This window comes from Solenopsis invicta, chromosome 4 (assembly GCF_016802725.1).
Source record: "Solenopsis invicta isolate M01_SB chromosome 4, UNIL_Sinv_3.0, whole genome shotgun sequence".
Lineage (NCBI taxonomy): Eukaryota > Metazoa > Arthropoda > Insecta > Hymenoptera > Formicidae > Solenopsis > Solenopsis invicta.
In genome coordinates, this window is record NC_052667.1 from 18,278,556 (window position 1) to 18,301,521 (window position 22,966).

The 22,966-nt window shown below is 32.8% G+C and overlaps 1 protein-coding gene across 6 annotated transcripts in view; it reads left to right on the forward strand.

Moving 5' to 3' along the window:
* The window catches only part of LOC105205307 (protein cereblon), a 70,404-nt gene that overhangs the window by 37,157 nt on the left and 10,281 nt on the right, over positions 1-22,966 (forward strand). For all 6 annotated transcript variants that reach the window (XM_039447717.1, XM_039447721.1, XM_039447722.1 and 3 more), the window contains 2 exons: positions 3,205-3,457; positions 9,329-9,474. In XM_039447717.1, coding sequence (XP_039303651.1) covers positions 3,205-3,457; positions 9,329-9,474 — 399 coding nt within the window. The remainder of the gene's footprint in view (positions 1-3,204; positions 3,458-9,328; positions 9,475-22,966) is intronic.

Sequence of the window (22,966 nt, forward strand, 5' to 3'; positions counted from 1 at the left end):
CATATTCCCATTCGAAAATAATGATCGAAGGTGCTTGGCCACGGCAAAGGTACTTTGCTTACGAAAACCGATCCTCTCTGCTTTCTCGTATCTCGAGAGCGGGAACTTTGACTCAAACTAAGCATTTTGGTCTGACAAAACAAGGCTCCGTCTTCTCGGTGATATAGAAAATATCATTCTCACCCTGTGGCAGCAACTCAAACCGAGATTGCCGTGTTCGGGATTTCGGTGCCGAGCTACTTGGCAACTGTCACGAGTCCAGCCTCTTCTCTCTTTGCGACATCCTGTTGTTCGAAATCGCACGTGGTTGATCGACCCGATTAGGTCACCGGGGCTAACACACGGAACCACGCAGTAGGTTCCGCCCACGCTGAAACCGCGAGATCGTGTCCGCTAAGATCCACGCCCGCGCGACACGTCGACAAGCTTTTCTCGGCAGATAACGACATTCCGCAACAACATACGCGTTCGCGCATCCTATACATAAACCCGTTGTAATGTATTCGCGTTAAGCATTGTCCGTCCAATTATCGCATATATAGGGTAATTCAAAGTAACATATTGGTCCCGAAACTGGCATATTCGTAATCGAATTCTGAGACGATTTTTCCTTTGGCAAAAATTTATCCGGAGCTTAGTTTTTAAATTAAGAAAAATTAGCGTATGATGGGTCGGATACAAGTGGTAGACAGGGGCGGCGCAACTCACTGTTACACGCAGGTGTTTCCGTGAGGCGCCTGCTGCGCTCAAATGACTGACAACACGAACAACACATTTCCATTTAAACTTTCTCTCTCTCTCTCTCTCTCTCTCTCTCTCTCTCTCTCTGTCACTTTAGGAATGCTATATTTAACTTGTCAACTATTGAGATGATCGTGAAATCTTCAAATTTACATTATTATAATAAATTTACGCTCACGAATAATAAAATTTAATATAAATGGGATTACTTAAATATTATTTGCAAGTTAAAAATAGCACATTTTAAAACGCACAAGAAGAAATATTTTCATGGTTTTCGCAAATAATAAAAAATAAAAAATAAATAAAATACTTAAAAAAAATTTGATTTTGGTAAAATCAATTTTGTAAATATTTTGAATAAATAATAATTATCCTGATAAAGTCACTTATGGATCATACAATTTTTAATGAATAATGATAAACATGCATTTGCAACATTTTTCTAATAAATTGTATTAATGTAAATCATATTAATCAATATTTTGATTTTGAATTGCTGCGTTTTGACTTATGACTTTAACCAATCATTTGACCTTGTTATAGTACCTAGTCAACTGCTTGATATTGTCAAGTGAACACGTGTTGTGTGATTGTAACGTAAACACGTGTTTCTTTGAGTAATTTTAATGCGTCGAATGATTGTAGTGATCAGTAGTGATTAATAGTAATTAATAAAATTGATTGATCGATTTGTTGCGTCGTTCCGCGTTTATCGATCAAGTGAGTAAATAGTACAAATATGGTGAAATGAAAAACAACTTCAAGAGATAGATCCGGATAGAGGATAAATTTTAATTGAACTGTCGCATCGTGGAAACAATAAGCTGATCGCCGTGTGGAATGGTGCGTGTAACCGTGCGAGTAAACGTGTTCAAACTTGTTCGAACGCCTTCCTTCCCTCCCTCTTTTCTCTCTCATTCTCTCTCCTTCTTTCCCTTCTTGTGTGTTTTAAATGTGCTACTTTTAACTTGCAAATGATATTTAAGTAATTCCATTTGCATTAAATTTTATTATTTGCGGGCGTATATTTATTATAATAATGTAAACTTGAAGATTTCACGGTCTTCTCGATATTTGACAAGTTAAATATAGCATACTTAAAATGACAGAGAAAGAGAGAAAGTTTAAATGGGAATGTGTTGTGTGTCAGTCATTTGCATTGTTGTCAGTCATTTGAGCGCAGCAGGCGCCTCATGGAAATACCCGCGTATAACAGTAAATTGCGTCGCCCCTGTCTACCACTTGTATCCGACCTGTCATATGCTAATTAATTTTTTTTTATAATTTGAAAATTAAATTCTGGACAAATTTTTGTCAAAAGAAAAATCGTCTCAGAATTCGATTACGAACATGCTAGTTTCGAGACCAATATGTTATTTTGAATCACCCTGTAGTTGTTATCAATCTGTTCACTTTCTATTTTTACGTATTTTATGTATTTTTACCGCAACTGCGAGCTACTGTACTTTAAATGTCGGTCTTCTATAATAAATTAGTAGTCTGCATATCAACGCTACGTTATTATTCAAGCGAGACTCTTTTCTCTTTTCTGTTCGAACCTTTGCTCTTGCACCGCTTCGGCGAGTTAACTCGCGCAGGGAAAATCGATTTATCACAATGTAATTTACAAAACCAATTAATTTTCTCGTAAATTGGCTGTTTTTTTCTTTGTATTTTGTTTTTGTAAAGATGTTTTGGAAATGTTTGTTGACTGATGCTTTTAATATTACTTGATCAAATAATTGAATTAATATGGATTTGTTATAATAATTTATTTATTTACACATAAAAAGTATTTTAAAACACACATTTTTTACTCATAAATGATGTTTCATCGAGTTTGCAATTGACATTACTTCTTGTCAATTAAACTGAACTCAAGCATATAGCAGAAGATGTTAATAGAGATTTTTCGGAACCTTTATAATACTTGTTCAGTACCGAGCCGTTTAGCGGTAGCCGTCAAAGCGCCTGGCGTCTTGGTTGCATCGCACTTGACGACGCGAATATCACGCTCTGTGGTTAGACAGCTTCAAATGCTTACCATTTAAAAATGATTGACTCCATAACATTTTGATTTTAACATTTTTGATTCAATTTTTTTAGGAATACGTATGCCAACTTCTCTGACCGACTTGAATCACCCTGTATATAAATTGTATGTATAATTCGTAATAGTAATCATACTCGTTAACGTTCTAGATTATTCAAAACTTAAGTGGCTCTTTTTATGGTTGTATAATTATAGAACATTAAAAATCGCATATAAGGAAATAAATTTATTTTAAAAATACATTAAAAAATTCTCTAATTTTATTTGGAATTTTGAATAAAATTTCTGGAAAATCCGAGAATTCTCAGAGAAATTTTATACAATATTTGAGTAAACACCTTAACACTTTACAATAAGCTACGTTCATTGTAATTTGTTTATGATAATTTAATATTACTTATAATCAGGATAACAACAAAATTTCGGCCAATGTTAAAGTGTTACCAGAGATAACACTTGAGCCACCGTTTTTGGACCAACGCTTAGCCTCATTAGATCATTTAAGAATTTCTGTCGAGTCTGAAGAAGACATGAAAAAGCAGGAGAGAGTAGAAAATTTGGATGCTGCTGTAACTGCTTGGCCGGCTTGGGTTTATAGACAATATGATCCTACAAGGCTCTCTTTTAAAATACGTCAACATTTACAATTTCTTGAAACAAGTAAGTATTGCAACTTATATAAATAAAATTCTATTATTTCGATATTTATTACGATTTGTTTCTTTAACATTGTAATCCTTTACATAGTATTGTATACAGGTACACTTGTCTCTTGGCAGTTATTCTATACTCTATTCATTGAGAGAAACCGAATCGGTTTGCGCACGTGGACAGTATAGTGAAGAGCGCAGACATTACAAGTTTATACGGGTCTTCTCTGTGCGAGCAGAGAAGAACGGAGCTTACTAGTCGTTTTGCAGGCAGAGCCTACGCAAAACGGACAAGTTTTTGAGCAGTTTGGTTTTTCTCAGTGAATAGAATATGTTTTTACTGTTTTTCTGCTCTCTTGTAGTAGTAATTTATTTCTCTTTAGCTTACAATGCCGGACTTGGTTTATAAAAATTTTCTAAATCACTCATTTATCCATATCCTAGTTTATTTTTATGTTTTACTCTCTTCTTATCTATACCCTACCTCGCTTTTACATTTGTTTTCTTTCTTTTTACATCACCTTTAACATTCTACCATTTCTCACATTTACATTTTTATTTCTTTTACCTTTACATTTACCTTTACATTTTTATTTCCTTACTTATTGTCTAATATTACTTTTTACAGCCTTTCACAGCCTTTGTCTTTTAATACATTATGTATTTAATACATTATTATTTTTTAATACTACCCTATAATACATAAAACTATATTCCAATCTTATTCTATCCTCTCTCTCCCCCCCTCCCCCCTCTCTCCTTCTCCCCCTTTCTCCCCCTTCCCCCTTCCTCTCTCTTCCCCTCTCTTGCTCTCTCTCTCTCTCTCTCTCTCTCTCTCTCTCTCTCCTTCCCTCCCTCCCCCATCATTATCTTAATCAAAGTTCTTACGATGAAATTGAGGATGTGATAATAAAAATAATTTTATTACAACCATACCAACAATAATATCCTTTTGATGACACAAGGGATGGTGTGAGAAAAAATTTAAGTATCTTCCCGAGAAAGTTGGTTTGCGATACTGATCGAAAATAATCTTATTATTCTTTACAAACATGACATTAAGAAAACCAATTTTTCTTTTTATCTTTTTCCATAGTAAATTGTATTGTATGTTTATTTCTTTTAACTATTTAATTTGTACTGTTGTCTGTTACAATTTTAAGAGTCGTCATTTTATATAATCGTCAATATCACCTTTTTATTTATTTATTGGTTAGCAATTAAGTCATGCTGATTTTACGAAGCTTTTATCTCTGCACACGCTTTGTGAAATTGTTTATTAGGTTAAGACGTTGAAAGAAGATGAACATCGCAGTTTCGCACAATTTCTATTTGTGTGCTAACTTGTTTTTATTTTTTACCTTTATTTGTTTATTTTGATAAATTTATATCTTAATTAGTGCGATTATTTTTTTGTTTTATAGACTTTTAAATCTGAGAAAGACCGTCATTAAAGGTCGAAGCATTTGCTTGACATTGGATTTATGCTGCGATTTATTTATTTGCGTCTGACATCCCGTGGCTCTTGAGCTCATTATTTTCTATTTTTAATTGAATCAGTATATTTTAGAATATTTACTTCTGGGAAAAAAGTGGGACAATTTGGTATTCCTTTTTATCGTAAAAAAATAATTTTTAGAAATTTAATATTCAGAGAAACATTTAAATTTTAATTCTTTCTCTCCCTCCCCCCCTCTCTCCCTCTCTCTCTCTTTCTCTTGTCCAACAAAATTATTTCTTTGATCATTTTTTTTTTATGATGTAAAAATCTACAATTAGTTGACAATAAATATGATATTTTTCCATAAAGTGTACATTGTATATATAGGGTGTCAGGTAAATACCGCCCCTGGTTTCGTGGATTGATAGATCAAGTAAAACTGAGTAGAAAAGTCCTCTACCATTTTTTAATACTCGCCATAATTAACGAAATAAAAATTAATAAAATCTGCGAATAAACGCGTATCACCGCGCGCAAGGACCGCTCGTCGATCGCCGAGACATAGACAGCCATGGCTGGCGGCGCGGCGCGGTGAGGAGGGAAAAACAGCAGTAGCTACGGCCCGCGAGCGGCGCGGCAAGAAGGGAGAAGACTCCCCCGGCTGCCTACGTCTCGGCGACCGGTGGGCGGTTCTTGCGCGCGGTGATACGCGCTTATTCTCAGATTTTATTAATTCTTACCTCGTTAACTATGGCGAGTATTAAAAAATGGTAAAGGACTTTTCTGCTCAGTTTTACTTGATCTATCAATTCACGAAACCAGGGGCGGTATTTACCTTACACTCTGTATATTCATGTATACCATATTTTTGTGTGGCTTGCAAACTTTTATTAAAAAATCAGTCACAATCAAAGACAATACATCATTCCAAATTAACTTATGTTTGATTATTTCCGAATTTTGTACTTCTTACGAGTTAAATCCGTTTATTGTGAACAGATTGTTATATTCCGCTTAAAGTTCATACTATTTTTTCCAATTTTATATTAAAAATTAATGTTAAAAACTCAAGTAGTTTCATGATTTTATTTGAAAAAAGTTAATAAATATAATAAAGTAAATTTATTCCAAAATTTAATTTTTAAAATCCTCTAATCTTATCCGAAATGTTGAATTAAAATTCCTAAACAACTCGAAAATTATTTGATTATTATTGAATTCACATCAAGTACTTTAATATACAGAGTCCCAGTCGCAGTCAACAATACAATGTAATATAACACACGTATTATATCACATTATATTGTTGACTGCAAAATTTTAACATAAATATAATATAACGATTTGTGTCAACTGAAAATTTTTGAGTGACAAAATTACACCAGACAACAAAATTATCGCAACACTCATTTATACCAAAATTTCACACTACTTTAAATTATCATAACTTCGTTAAAAATTATCGTACTTGAAAACAATTTTTCTTTAAAGCTTAAAGTCTGTACTTTAAGGTGCATTTGGCCAATTTTGAATTTCTGCTTTCCTTCTTCCACCGTTTCTTTAAAAGTAAAGGCGTATTTTGTTTCCAAACATTTGCATAGTTTGACGCACTCCACGGGGTAGGATGAATTTTTTTCGCAAATGTCATAATAACAATCGTAAAAAAAAACGTGCATACTTGATTTTTTTTTAATTTGCAGGGAAAACTCCAAATTTTACGATCGCTATTGTGACATTTGCGAAAAAAATTATTTTACCCCGTGGATTGCGTCAAACTATGCAAATGTTTAGAAACAAAACACGTCTTTTAATTGAAAAAATTAAAAAATTACACTGCGACACAAAAAATGACTTTTTTTACGAACACAAAAACGAGGTTAGTCGTTTTCTTTAGTGTTTTGAGTACAATATGAATCCGCTATACAAATTGTTTTATCATAATTTTGAGAAATTTGCAATTAAAATTGTAAGAAAAGATGATTGAAAGACTATTTTTACATATTATGATTACGATATATAGCGTTTTGAAAAAGTTTGATTGCAATGAAAATTAAATATGTTGTTCGACTTTCAAAAGAATTTTTGGTGTCGGTGATGAGATACACTCGGCGCTAAAATTAAAGCATCACCTATTCTGATTTCTAAAAATAAGCGAAATTCAAGAGAGTGTAATTTTGTCAATAATGGTCGTAAAAAGTGTTTAAAAAGCATTTTAAAGCTTGAAATTTCTAGTTTTGAGATTGATAATTCATTAACCCTTTTGCTATGAGTAGACACTATAGTAGCCGTTCACGAACTTGTCGCTACGTATGAGCAGCCACTAAAGTGACCATCCACGAATTCTACGGCACAATGTAGCACAAGGCTCGCACAATCTAGCACAACGTTTATTTTTTTTGTTTTCCAAAATGGTGTTAATTTCATGAACATCGAATCCTGTTGCTATATAGGAGCGGCCACTATCCCGTACAGCACACTAATATTGTATCAACATCTCAGCAATATTTAATCACAAGATTGCGAATATTGCAGCAACATTGTGAAATATTTATACAATATTGATAAGACATTGCAGCAATGTTCCTTGAATCAATGTCTTATAGACATTAATTTCAACATTAATTCAATATTGATTCAATATCTGTTTAACATATAAAAAAATTTCTTTGAAATATCCATGTAAATATATTAATATGATTACACCACATAATTTTAATGCAAAACAATATTTTTGTAGCATTTTAAAAAACACTTTTTGCACTGAAAAGAAATTCCTCTTTCGGAGAATTTTTTTCGAAAATTTTCAAGCGGTCACCCATCTAAGTCGCAATCACATTAAACGTTGCTGGACCTCTGCAAACTGAATTCTAACGATGATCTGTGAACACTTTGTGTTACTACTCTTATATAACTAATAGATCATGTCAATATGTTATCGAAAAAATAAAACATTAATAAAGCATAATATTTATATAAAATTATAGTTTTTTTTACTGATTGTCATCAATGCGGAATAGCATTTAGAATAACTTTTCTGTCATTTCTATAAATAAGAATACAATTAAAAGAAAGTCAATGTGACGCAATAATTAAACTAAATATAAAAAAAATTTTTTTAAAACATTTAAAAGCATTAAAAAAATATTGTCTGATTGTTTAAATAAAGGTTTTTTTTATCCACGAACCTATTTCGTGATTGATAATATTTGTTTTTGGATTTACACAACTTTTAATTTTGTCCATTTTTTACAAGATAAAAAAATATCGATAATAATTTGTTTAATGTTGTTTAAACGTTACAGCAACATTAATAATTAATGTCGAAAAATCAACATAGATTCAATATTGAACAAACATTCACACTAAACATTCAACATCGTAATGTTTCTACAATATCTCCGCAATAATGCATTGCAATTTGCGACATTGTAACATTGCTGCAATGTTCTGTGCTATATGAGTATCGTTTATAATGAATTGCTTAATGATGTTATATTATTTTTTATATTTAAAACATTTGGTCTTTTTCAACTTTTTTGCGATAAATAACTGTACTGCTCGTTTGTGAAACTGTCCTGTGTACTATATACGTATGTAAGCACCTTTTCCATACAGCGATGACTTGCTTACGACGAATACTTCTATGCAGCGCTAGCGCTGGCGTTGCTGCCGCAGCGCAAGGGTTGAACGACTAATGCCTATTTCATCAATATAGATTAACTTTGTTCTCAGTTTAACTTTTCTTTTATCTTTTTTCAATTCTTAGAACTAAAGAAAGATAAAGAGTAAGTTAAACTGAAATTAAAGTTAATCTTTATTCGTGGAAATAGGTATTATTGATTGTTTACGAAGCTACGTAGGCTGCTCCTAAGTTTTGCGACTTGGCAGCACTAGCGTTGCTAGGTAAAATCTAACCTTATCATAAAATTTTTTCATTCTTTAAGAGCCCTAAACCTTGTATTTATTTTCTAATTTCTTATCATCAAAATTTGACAGTTTAGAAGATTTTTTTACTTGAAACGTTTTGTCACGCACATTGGCCATGTGCGTACGTGCGCGCGCGCGCGCGCGTATATATGTAATATATGTATGTATGTATATATATATATATATATATATATAGATTATTTTTTAAATATATATAACAGTGTTTTACATTTTTTTTGTTATATCTAGAAAATATTGTAAATATAAAACATATTTCACATTTTAAAAAATTTTATAATATAAACATTTTTATTTAATGTTAATAATATTTTAGAAAATAATTTAAAAAAATTTTTTTTTATTTATTTGTCACATAGAATCCAATATAATTTTTTTAATTTTAATTTTTTTAATTTGCAATCAGCAATCCCAAAAATCTCCAGTTACTGTATTTCAGCAAACTATGTTTATCATAAAGACTTGTCTAACAAAGAATTGCAATTTATATTTTAGGAGGTGGTAGTGTACCTAAAGATCCCATAGATTTGTCTTTTTGGGTTGCACAAAATATCCTAATGGATCACAATGAGAGACTCATGCTGTTAACTTATGATTGTGCTATTTCTCGCTTACAAAGAGAAATAAAATATCTTGTAGAGGTATGTATAAAATAATATACAATAAAAAATTCTTATGTGAAATTTAACATGTGTTTAAAGTCTACTCAAATCTTTGTGTTAATTTAACACAAAATAAGTTAACACATATTTTTTTAGTAAAATTAATATTTAGAACACATATTTTAAAATTATATTTTAAAATAACATTTTTGTTATTTATTTATAAATAACAAAAATAATGTTATTTTATTACAGAGTTTAGTAAAAAATGGACATTTACTCGATATTCAGATCGGCTCTTCCTATCACTATTCCTGTTACCTCACCGCCTCGCGAACATGCAAGTGCTATTCAATACTCGTACTGATACTCTTACATATATGTTTCTAATAGATTTTTGTTATCTATGAGATACAACTATTAACACGTTTTTTTTTATAGTATACTTACAAGGAGTAGGCAAGAACTGTAAAATGCCAAATGAGATAAATCATAGCTCATTCGAAAGGGGGGAACAAGTATATTAAAAGTGTAACAGGGTTAGCATGAATGGGCCTTACTTTTTAAGAAAATTGCAATTAAAATTTAATATTTGAACGTTTGTACATTAAGTACTAGAATCTTGAACTACTATCCAAGAGAGCGTCGTGGCTGTGCAGGCTAAATTCTAGCGTTACATTTTTCCCTTCATGACGGACCGGGTTTGAATCTCCGCAGTATCAATTTTTTTTTTTTTTTTTTTTAAACCTTTTGCTATTATATTTTACAATTGCATTATCTTTAGTATTTTCTAAATTAATTAATAATAATGTACTTATACTAATAAAATAAGCAACTTTTTATTAATAAAAAATTAATAAAAAAGTTTTAGAACTTAGCCTTCTCAGCCACGACGCTCTCTTGGATAGTGGTTCAAGATTTTAGTACTTAACGTACAAACGTCCAAATATTAAATTTTAATTGCAATTTTCTTAAAAAGTAAGGCCCATTCACGCTAATCCTTTTACACTTTTAATATACTTGTTCTCCCCTTTTGAATAAGCTATAATTTATCTCATTTGGCATTTTACAGTTCTTGCCTACTCCTTGTTAGTAAGGAGTTTAAATTATTAACGATTTATACAATTCTTTAAAGAATTAAACGTAAGCAGAATGAGATGGATATTTAGTTAAATTTTGAGTATTTTTTGTAAACGAGAGCGCGCAAAACCTTGTAATCAAAATATTGCATGTAATAAAGCAACGCCTCTCTAAAATAAAATAGAGAATCATTGCGTCAGGAAAAATTTTTCATTTTTTATCAATTTTTTGTAAGAATCGGCACTAGTTTTTCTAACCATTTTGAGTGAAATATTTTCATTCGTAGCACATATAGAAAAAAAATAGAAACATTAAAATATAGTTTACAAATCCCAGTTGTCGCGTTTATCATGGACTAAGTCTATTAAGAATACTTAAAAAATAACGCGTCAATAATAATATGAGATGGAAATCTATTATAAACGTATATGTATGTACGAACATCATACGATCCTGAGTGTCAATCGACACTTGGACGCTCGCGGGTCAATGAGGTAAAGCAGTGAGCGATATGAAAATCGGTTAAAATGTACATTTTTTATAGATCTCTGTTTTAAATTACTAAGAAACGTTAAATGTTATATGACAAAATATTAAAATAACAATCACGTTATGTTAAATTATTAAACACTGTTATATAGATATATTAAATTAATACTTGGATATGTTAAAATTTTAATACAAAAATTCCAACAAGAGTCGATTTTAATACAAATCTGAAATCTTTTTATTTTATAGAGAAAGATCGCCATAAATCGCAATATTATTCATATCATTTTGTTTTTAAATTATATTTCTTATAAGAAAATGCCGCGAACTGTAAAATATGAAATAAGATGAGCCATGGTTTATTAGAAAGGGGATGGGGGGGGTCAAGGGTATAAAAAGTGTCAGAGCGTTTGAGTGCATGGGTCTTCGTTTTAAAGAAATTTACATGTAAAGTTTGGCATTTGCCACGCAGTACGTTAAGTACTATTGTGCGGTAGGTTAAAGTGTGAAGCGCGATGGCTAAGAAGACTAAGGCGCACGCTTTCTGTTTTGTCCTCTGCGACCACGTGAAGAAAGGTATTCGAAATCTTGCAGTGCCAATTGTTTTTTAATAATAGCTATATTTATCAATTGTAAATAATTTTTATTATTTTTAGCAAGATATTAATCGTTATTTATTATTCGTTACATGTAACAAAATATAATGATCAGAAAGTTTGCATATTTATTCAAGATTATTTATTTATTTTTATTTATTATACAATATTGACATTGCTGTATAATGTTATGGGTTAAAATTTACGTAAAAGCATTGGAAATATTTATGTATATACAGTGGTGGCCATAAAAGTAGAGCCATCTATATAAAAATTAATAAATTCATTAGTTTACCCGTTTATTTTCATTTGTCGGTAATAGTTTATTGTACAAATAACAACAATTTATAACAACTAAAAAACATAAACTACTGCCGAAATAAAGTGCATGTCATATTGAGAAAATCCTAAAGTGCTCTGTGGTATAAATAGGTCATAATAATAGAATCTAATTATTAATATAAGTTTATTAATATAAAAATAATTTGTTAAAAATATTAATGTGATTTAATAGGTTAAAAATATTAATGTGATTTAATAAGTTAGGTATAGTAATACTGTAATGCAATTTAGTCAATTATTTCAAAATGCAGCGAAAATGGGGCGAAATATTTATTGTATAGCTGATGAGAGAATAAAAATTTAAACTTTACGCAGTGAAGGAAGATTGTAACGAGAAATTGCAAAAATTATTGGTCGCTATAGAAAAATGATAGAAAATGTATTAAGATGCAAAAATAATGAAGAAACTTGAGATCTAAAGCAAAAAATTATATCTCAAATTGATCGTAATATTGCACGTGCTTCTAAAATAGATCTATTCAAGTTATTAAATGAAATTAAAAATGAATTGAATGTTTCTATAACTGCACGTACAATTCGATGAAGAATCCAAGAATGTTATTTAAATGATAGAGTTGTTAGGAAAGTTCCATATTTAAGTTCAAAGAATGAAATGCAAATTACAATTTGCAAAAGATTATGTGGAATAGAGTGATCCTGAAGGAATTAAAAACTGGAGAAATATTTCATGGTCAGAAACTAAAATAAATCTGATGGGATCTGATGGAAGATATTTTGTGAAAAGGCCACCAAATCAAGAATTGCTACCAAAGTATACTATAAAGACTGTAAAACATGGTGGTAATATAAAGCTGTGGAAAACATTTTCATGATACGGAGTTGGTCTAATTTATTGGATTAAAAATACTTTGAATCAAAATAAATGTGTACATATTCTTGAAAATATTATACCGTCAAATGGGGCAATTAGTAACAAAAAAAAAGTTCAAACTCATTTCTTTCGACATTTTAAAAGGAGCGATATGCGGTTTGAAGCAGATTCCACATGATGTGAGTCTGAACTTTAGATACATCTGGTGTTTATATATATTTTTACTTATTATCCTATATTTTTCTTAAAAAAAGTGGTGTTTTTTGCAAAAGTCTAAAATGGGGCAATAAGTAACACGCATAGATTTATATTAATAGAAACGTAATTTTTATCTAGAACCCATTGGAAATATATTAAAATAAAGTATGTGAAAAAATAAATATGATAAAATAAATGAATTAAAAACATGGAATTTTATCTTAACCCTACGATGAATCGGAGTCCAAACAAGCGTTCACGTTTCTTGCTCTCAATGTTCGAGCTCTGGTTGATTTTCTGGAAGCCTGTGGAGCTGGTTCTTGCTGTTTTTTCGGTCTTCCACGCTTCTTAGGTTGGTTCCAGTTCTGTTGAGTGCCAGAGGTTGATGGCTGCGGTTCCAGCAACTCGGCCATCGCTTTTGGATTTAACAAATCTTCGACAGAAACACTTTTGTCCGCAGCGACTTTTTGCTTCTTTTTTTGTTGCTGTGCAGGCTGCTCGGTTGGTTGCAGCGATTGCATGAAAGCGATAAAACTGTTGTCTGGAGCTTCTTCTACGTTTGGTCCGTTCTGGTGCGGAGTTTCAGGCGCTTTTGGCAGACGGCTCAACATCTCTGTTAAATTCAGTGGATGTATGCCGCATTTACGGAAACCACTGATGACATTTGCCTTAAGTGTTGGAGTCGCTTTGTCCATCAGCTTCGTGAGAAGCGATGGAAATACGCTTTTGGAAACCGTAGTAGCGATCATCCCAGACGATTTCTTCCAATCAGTGAGTATTGTACGCCAGTAATGCTTTAATGGCGCATACACGGCCACATCTAATGGCTGCAGTAGATGCGTGGAATTTGACGGCAAAAATACAAATTTTATGTAATGCAATTCGCAAAGGCGAATGACTTCCAGCGACAAATGAGACGACAAATTGTCGCCAATTAGAATTTTAATGCCGTCAAGGCGTCGAAGCGCAGGAATCACGATAGTTTTAATCCAATCTTCGAAGGTGACTTTATCGAACCATCCATTCTTCATTCGGTTAAATCGCGTTTGTGGAGGCCCACCTGACATCCAAGAATCATACATATTGGTAGCCTTATACACGACATAGATCGGCAGCATTTGACCAAGAGCATTTCCACAAAACATTACTGAGTGGGCGGTTTTCGAATTGTTCATAATTCTTTCAACGTATTTCACCTTTCGTTTGCACAAGACATTTTGTTCACTGGGGTTATCGCTGAAATTTGTTTCATCATAATTGAAAATGTTTTCGACAGGAACTCCCTTTAATGATTTGGCTAATTCATCGTAATACTCCGTAACGATCTCTGCGTTCACGGCGGCACGTTTTCTTTTAATATTTTGGCACAACCGAAAGGTTAGAGTGTCGCGGTGGCGCTTCAAAAACCCACGCAAATAGTCAGTTCCTGGAATGTTGTTTGTAAATCGTGGTACTTCGATGTTATTATCTGCCAGAAATTGAGAAATCAATTGTTGCAATTCCAACATTGTCAACGGATATCCCCATTCAGCACAAATAATCAAACGTTTACAAATTCTGATCTCAGTTGAATGTGTTAGTGCTGTTGTTCTACCTGCTTTATTTTGTGTGTCGGGAAATTTTAATCGACGATGAATGCTAACGTAATTTACTTTAAATTTGTTTGCTGCTTCACGTAGTGTCATATGGTCTTCCGTGACCGCCTTTAGCGCTTCGCGTAGCCTATCCAAGTCGACTGTCGCTCTGCCTCCTTTGCCGACGATCCTTTTGTACGTCCTTACCATCTGACAAAATGATAAATGTCACAACAGATATTGCAATCGAAATTACGTCATTTAGCGTTGCCATAACTCTCACAAACACGTGTTACTTATTACCCCACTTTCCTAAAAATGTTGACTTTTTTCACGTTTTACGTTTCACCAGACGCAAATATTATACTATCTTCATCAAATCCGTTTTTTTTTAATCACAAAGAAATAAAGAACAACGTATGGGTTTATGGTGTAATTCGTAACGCTCCTACTTACCTGTACAAGTAAAGTTTTTCAGATAAAATTCAACAAAAATTACGTTTACTTTCATTATACAACAGATTAACTAAAACGTCATCAAGTTATGGCAAGTGTCACAGAATCCGATAGTCAGTGCTGCCACCTTTCGAAAACTGTTCAATTTACGAACATCGGATAACAACAACGTCGATAAAAAAAATCCCGAAACAGAATTTAAAGTGCTGTTACTTAATGCCCCAGTGTTACTAATTGCCCCATTTGACGGTACTGCTTTTTGCTAAGGGGAACGTGACACTTATATGAAAATTTCAAAATTACAACGATCCCAAACACACTTCTAAGAAGGCAAAAAAGTTTTTTAAGAATTATAAAATATTTGTATGATACCATGGCCTTCTCACCAGATCTCAACCCGATTGATTTGTGGAGACTTAAAGATTATTATTTCTAAACATAAAGTTCGAAATTAAAATAAACTGTTGGAAAAAATACAAAGAGAATGGATGTCTATACCCGTTGAGCAAAGTCGCAATCTTGTTGAGTCTATATCAAGGCATTGTGAGGCAGTAATTAAAAATCGTGGTCACACGACAAAATATTAAATATACATAACTGATTTAATAACAAAATTCTGTGTCAATTTTTAGTTTTAAATGTTTCAGTGTTATTTTCTTGTTATGGCTCTATTTTTATGACCAACGAATAAGATGTATTTATATTAATTTATTATTTTTTTCCTTTTAATATAAGTTGCAAAAAATAAAAAGTAGTTTTTAGTTTCTTATGTTTGAAATAAATGACATGATGAAATAAATTTAGTATAAATTTAAACTTCAGTATTTATTTTTTATTATTATAATTCTTTTCTTTGTTAGTGGCTCTATTTTCATGACCACCACTGTATATTGTTTCGAGGGATGAGATCCAAATAAAATAAATCTTTTATATCTGCGTTAGAAAAGATTCTGGATCAGGTATCTGTTCTCATGTCAGCATATGATTGCAAAGATCACAACTTAAAAAATCCGTTGGGACTACATAGCGTAAAAAAAAAATAAAATAAATATCGAAATTTTTAGTAATGTGAATCAATTATATTTTCCTGTAAACATGCATAATATTAAATGTTCTTATACAACATATTCTTTTATATAATGTTTATGGTGTACAGTAAATTTCTGCTTCCAATATTTTTAAATTTTTACCCACAATATTGTACAGCAATGTCAAAACTGTATAATAAGTAAAAATAAATAAATAAACTTGAATAAATATGCAAACATTTTGGTTATTACATTTTGTTACATGTAACGAATAACATATAACAATTAATATTTTGCTAAGAATAACAGAAATTATTTACAATTGATAAATGTTGTTATTATGCAGAGAGAGAAAAGAAATAGTGAAAAGAACGGGAAAGTATATATGTTATTTACGGATTTGAAGGCGCCCTTCGATAAAGTGGATAGAGAGATGTTGTGGAAGGTATTGAGGAATATGAATATAAATGAGCAGTTAATAGGAAAAATAGAGAACATATATGAAGTAACACAGACAGTGATAAGAACGAACCAAGGAATCACAGAAAGGGTCTCAACAGGAAATGGCATTAGGCAAGGATGTGTGATGAGTCCACTCTTGTTTAATTTGTACATAGCGAAACTAGAGCAGGTATTAAGGAACAGAGGGATAGGAGGGGTAGTAATAGGAAAATCTAGGATATGGGAATTAGCGTATGCGGTCGACATAGTGTTAATTGCGAAGAATAGAGAAGTAATGTAGGATATGATGGGTGCATTCAAGCGCTTTTTGGTACATAGGAAATTAAAATTGTGCTCGGATAAAACAAAGATAATGGTTTTTAATAGGAAAAGGAAAGAAAAAATAAAAAAATGGAATTAGGGTAAAAAAAATTGAAGAAGTACAATTGTTTAAATATTTAGGTTTTGTATTAAATAATAAGGATAATTATAAGGAACATATGAAAGAACTCTGTGATAAATAGCGGCTAGAAAAGTATGGGGATTAGGGGAGAGAATATGTAGGAATGATATGAAGAGAAGATGGTTTTTGTTCACTTATCTAATGCAAAATATTATGGCGTATGGTATAGAAATATGGGGGTAGAAATGGAGAAATTAGAGAAAATAATGATGGATTATGTCAGATGGTTATTCGGGTTAGAATTCTATACACCGAGATACATAACAACAAGAAAACTGATGATGGATAAACTAAGAGTAGGATGGGGGATCAGAGCTAGGAGATACGAAAATAGGATTAAAGAAGGAAGGGCAAGAGAAATAGTCAAGGAGTGTTGGTGGAAGAAAGAGCATTATAACTGGAACGATACGTATGGGAAAGAAAAGGAAAGGTATTACAATAGGAACGACTGGGGGATAGAGGCAAATGAGGTAAGAGAAGATGTTGGAGATGACTTAGAAACAGAATTAATAGACAGGGAAAGGGATACTCAGAGACAATGGGAAGATGAAAAAATTGCAAAGGCAAAATATAATAGGATATATAGAATGATAGGTTTAAAAGGTAGGATGCTAAAATATTTAGAAAGTAGTAATATAGAAGGTACAAGTAGAGGTGGTGAGATAAGAGCTAGGATGAAACTACGGTGCGGGAATTTAGAACAAGCGAATAAATATTGGTTAGAAAAAACGCAATGGTTTTGTATATTTTGCGGAAAAGACAGGGATTGTATAGAACACTATGTCAAAGAATGTGAGAAAACCAGCGGATGGTTTGAGATATTAGGTGGAGGCAAAGACAGGGTTATAGATCGAATATATGATAAAGTAGCCACAAGGGAGAAGTAGTAAAGAAACTATGGAAGGAGAGAGAAAGAGAACTAAAAAGGAGGGAGGAGACGAAAGAGAGATAATGAACAAAAACAATAGAAGTAAATAATATAAACAAAAGGAAGAAAATTGATTTAATCATTATTTCAAAAATCTTGTAAATAATGATTAAAGTGTAGATTATATTTTAAATTGATGTGTGTATAAAAAATAACGTTAATAACGGTATTAGTTATATAAAAAAAACGGGCGCGCCAAGTACGCTGCTGCTAGAGATTTTGCCCATCTTTGATTTTATTTGTCACATAATTTACTACTCATCGGTACGGAAGTGACCCATTTGACCACGTTGCGATTGATCACAGTCATTTGAGCGGTTGGTGCCTAAAGTTTTTCCACTGTTTAACATTGTAAGTGGCAGGTGGTTAATTGCAACGTGGTCATAAGACTCCCATCCTATCGGTAATGAATATACTTAGAATATTTTTTATTTCACTTCTTTTTGATGATATTATATTTGGTTTTATTTATTGTAATTTTGGTTTGGTTCTATATTACAAAAAATATCTATATTACATACAATCCTTTCGCTTCTTTTTACATTTTTAATGTTTTTTAGACGGATTTTACGAATTTTTGCTAAGTATGTTGGTACAGTAACAATATATATCACAGATATAGTAAGGTTGTATAGACCTAAAAGAAAATGTATGTTTTATAGTCACGAAAGTAAATATTTGGACACTAAGAGAGAGAAAGAGAAAAAGCGAATGAGTTTGGTAAAGAGCGAGGAAGATCGAGAGAAGGCGAGGAAAAGCGATAGAGAGCGAAGGAGGGCGGTAGAGAGCGAAGAAGAGCGGTAGAGAACGAAGTGGTACAGAACGAGGAAGAGCGGGAGAAAGCGGTAGAGAGCGAGGGAGAGCGGTAGAGAGCGAGAGACAGTAGTAGAGAACGAAGGAAAGCGAGGGAGAACGAGAGAAGGCGAGGAAGAGCGGTATAGAGCGAGAGAGAGCGGTAAAGAACGTGAAAAGTTGTGGGAGAGAGGTAGAGAGAGAGCGAGGAAAAGCGGTAGAGTGCGAGAGAGCGGTAGAAAACGGAGTCGAGCAAGAGAGGGCGAGGAAAAGCGGTAGAAAGCAAGAGAGAACGTGGGAAAGCGGTAGAGAACGAAAAGAGCATGGGAGAACGAAGGAAAGAGGTAAAGAACGAGAGATAGCGTGGAAGAGCGATAGAGAGCGAGAAAGAGCATGGAAGAGCGAAGGAGAGCAATAGAGAGCGTGGAAGAGCAATAGAGAGCGTGAGAGGGCGGGCGAAAACGGTAGAGAGCGAGGGAGAGCAGTAGAGAATGAGAGAGAGAGAGCATTAGAGAACGATGGAGAGCAGAGGAGAGCGAGAGAGACGGAGAACGAGAGTAAGCGAAGGAGAGAATGAAAAACAGAGAGGGAGAGAGACCAAGTCTGAAATATTTTTTATATACATTCGTATATTTTTTCAAAATTACCGCCAAAGGGGACAAATCTGAAATTTTTCAAAGATATTGAATAACTTTATAGGGGTTGGTGATAGAGGGTTGGTACTGAAGATCAATGTTAGAGTACTCGAGGAACGCTATTTACCCCCGTTGGATTCATCCCCGTATAATTCCCCATTCGGGTTGTGTATACTTAGACCAAGGGGGACAAATCTGAAATTTTGCGAAGATGGAGACAACGATGACGACGACGTATCTGAATTTTTTTATGACATAAATCGGACTGAAAAATACATGCATAATTCATATCTCAGCATCGAATGCACATACGGACATCATTCTTGTCATTTTGCTCGGAAAAATCGATATTTGTCCCCACTATATTCATTTTTTATTTAAATTAATTTGTTCAAGAAAAACAACTATTTATTTGTAAAAAACTGTGTTCCTTTTTGTAAATAATACGCGGTAGCGTCTTTTACATGGAAGGACGAAAAATATATACTTAGCTCGAGCCGCTACTATCTTGATTTAAGTGTAAAAATGCAGAGGCACTATTAATTACTAGGACATGGAATAAATAAATAAGATTTAGGTCGAATTTTAGGTAGAAGACTAGTCATAGTACAGATATTACACGCGGTTTTAGGAATGGATGGATGAGTGCGTTAGATTGGATTGTAAACCAAGTCCACTTTTCGACTAATTGTATGCTGAAATTAATAAATATATATGATAAATGTAGCTATTATTGAAAAAAAATAGCACTGCGAGGTTTCGAACACCTCTTTTCACACGGCCGCCGAGGACAAAATAGAAAGCGCCTTAGTCTCTTCAGTCACCGCGCTTCACGCTTTAACCTACCGCACAATAGTACTCAACATACTGCGCGACGAATGCCAAACTTTACATGTAAATTTCTTTAAAACGAAGACCCATGCACTCAAACGCTCTGACACTTTTTATATCTTTCACCCCCTTTCCCCTTTCTAATAAACAATGGCTCATCTTATTTCGTATTTTACAGTTTGCAGCATCTCCTTATTAGACATAAAACTACAAATAAAACTTTAAAAATATAAATTTAAAGTGTCTTCTGTCAAATAAAATAGCAATTTTTTAAATACTTATTTATCTTTTGCAATAATTAATGTTTCTATAAGAAGTAATCAAAAGTGGACATCTATGAAATTGAACTGCTCTAAACTGATATACATATCAAGCAGTAATGGCAAAATTCAGATGTGGCTATAGTAAAGAAGTTAATTATGAGGTCAATTGATAAATAAGGAAAAGCAAAGTGTCCAGTTCTGATTTTAATGAAACTTCGTATGTATAGATGAATTTAGAAATAAAATATTTGTTAATAATTGTTAAAAATTTTTTTTAAAGAGTAACACAAAAAAGACCTGTTTTTTGGCCCATTTTTTGGACCTCGAATTTTAAACTTTTTTATGCCAAATAGTACTATGTAATGGAACATTAATCCCAGAGAAATTTTAAGATGAGCATAAGCGTAGTTCCGGAGATATAAAGGGTTGAAAGTGATGGTTTCTTATAACAGGGTGCCGTTTTTAGACTTCTTTTCTGTTGTTTGAACAAAAGTTATTATTTCCTATGTATTTTTGCGCGCTGAACACGAATCTGGTAAGCAAATTGCTTTATCGCGTCAGATTTCTTAGAAAAGTGTCAAAAATGATTATTATTACTTTACCATGGCATAAAAAAAATCTATTTTGTACAAAAATCGATTGGGTGTACAACTTAATTTGGTCCGTTTTTTTGCTTGAAAAACGCATTTATTTGAACGATAAAATGAATTAATACCTTATTCAAAGTATTGCCCATTGTTAGCCACTACTTTTTTTCATCTTTCTGGCAATTTATGGATTCCGCCGCGGAAGAAGCGTTCATCTTTTGAAGCCAAGAATGAATCGAGCCAATTTTTGATACTCTGTTTTGAAGTGAAACGTATTCCAGTCAAAGCGTTTTTCATTGATCGAAACAAATGGTACTCGGAAGGGGCAAAGTCTATAAGGCGGGTAAACCAGAACTTCCCATCCGCTATTTTCCAATTAGTTTTTAACCGGAACAGCAATATGAGGCCGAGCGTTGTCATGGTGAAAGATTATGGACTCGTGTCTGGGGGTCGATCATGAAACTTTTTCCCTAAGGCGGAAACGTGAAAAATGAAAAATTTCTCTATTCACTTCAATGGTAAAGATTTTCACTTTTCACGTTTTCGCCCTAGAGAAAAAGTTTCATGATCGACCCCCTGGTCGCATATTCTGGACGTTTTTCGGTTATAGCTTGCTTTAAACGGATCAATTGTTGCCTGTAAAAGTCTCTCGTAATGGTTTGACCAAGTTTTAGCAGCTCATAGTGGATGCTTCTGTTCCCATCAAATACAGAGCATTACCATGGATATTCAGCTTCGGCGTTGATATTCCCGGTTGGCCGGGCTTTACATACGATTTTTTGTGTTTTGGATTGTTGTAGTGAATTCATTTTTCGTTCCTGATAATGATTCAATGCAAAAAAAACTTCTTTTTGTACCGTTCAAGCAACATTTCGAACATGCAAAATCGTCGTCCAATATTTCTCGGTTTCAATTTGTATGGACCCAATTTCCTTGCTTTTGGATGTATCCCGCGGCTTTGAGTCGTTTCGAAATAGTTTGTTGAGAAACTTCCAATGTTTTTGCGAGCTCTTCTTGCGTTTGACACGAATCTGGATTGAGTAATGTTTCTAATTCATCTTCAACAAACTTTTTCGGTTGACCCGAACGTTCTTTGTTTTCAACACTAAAATCACCACTTTTAAATCGTTGAAACCATTCTCTGCAAGATTTATTCGATGGTGCAGATTCACCATATACTTCCACAAACATTCGATGCGTTTTAGCTGTACTTTTCTTCTAATTGAAACAGAAAATCAAAACTTCCCCCAAATGGTGCTTATTTGAAACGAAACTCGACATTTTCAACGCAGTAAAAATTAAACTTGTTGTGCAAAACTTAAAGACTTGTAAACAATATTTGGTTGACAGATGTTGACAGATGTTCACGATACAGCAAAAATCAGCTGTCGCCGTCAACTATTTATAGCACTTAGTGCCATCTTTTGAAAACAGATCGAATTAAGTTGCACACCCAATATGTAAAAGTCTAAAATATATATATATATATATATATATATATATATATATATATATATATATATATATATATATATATAGATAGATTGGGGTGCTTTATTAATGTGAGTCCCTTTGCCTCTCACAGATTGGGGTGCTTTTCTAATATGAGTGATAGATTTTCAGATAGATAGAAATAGATTTTTTTTAACGCCATAGTGAAGTAAAAATGATTTTTAACACTTCTAAGAAATCTAACGTGATACAACAGAAAAAAGGTTTAAAAACGGCGCCCTGTGTTATGAGAAATCATCATTTTCAACCCTTTATATCTCCGGAATAGCCCTTATGTTCATCTTAAAATTTCTCTGGGATTAATGTTCCATTATATGTATAATACTATTTGGCAAAAAAGAAAGTTTGTTTGAGGTCAAGAAATAGGCCAAATTTGGTGTTACTCTTTGAAAATTATTTTTTTTATATAATGGCATGGATGAATAGAGATAGTTTTATTGTACAGCTTTTGTATAAGACATTTTTTGATATTTTGAATAATTTT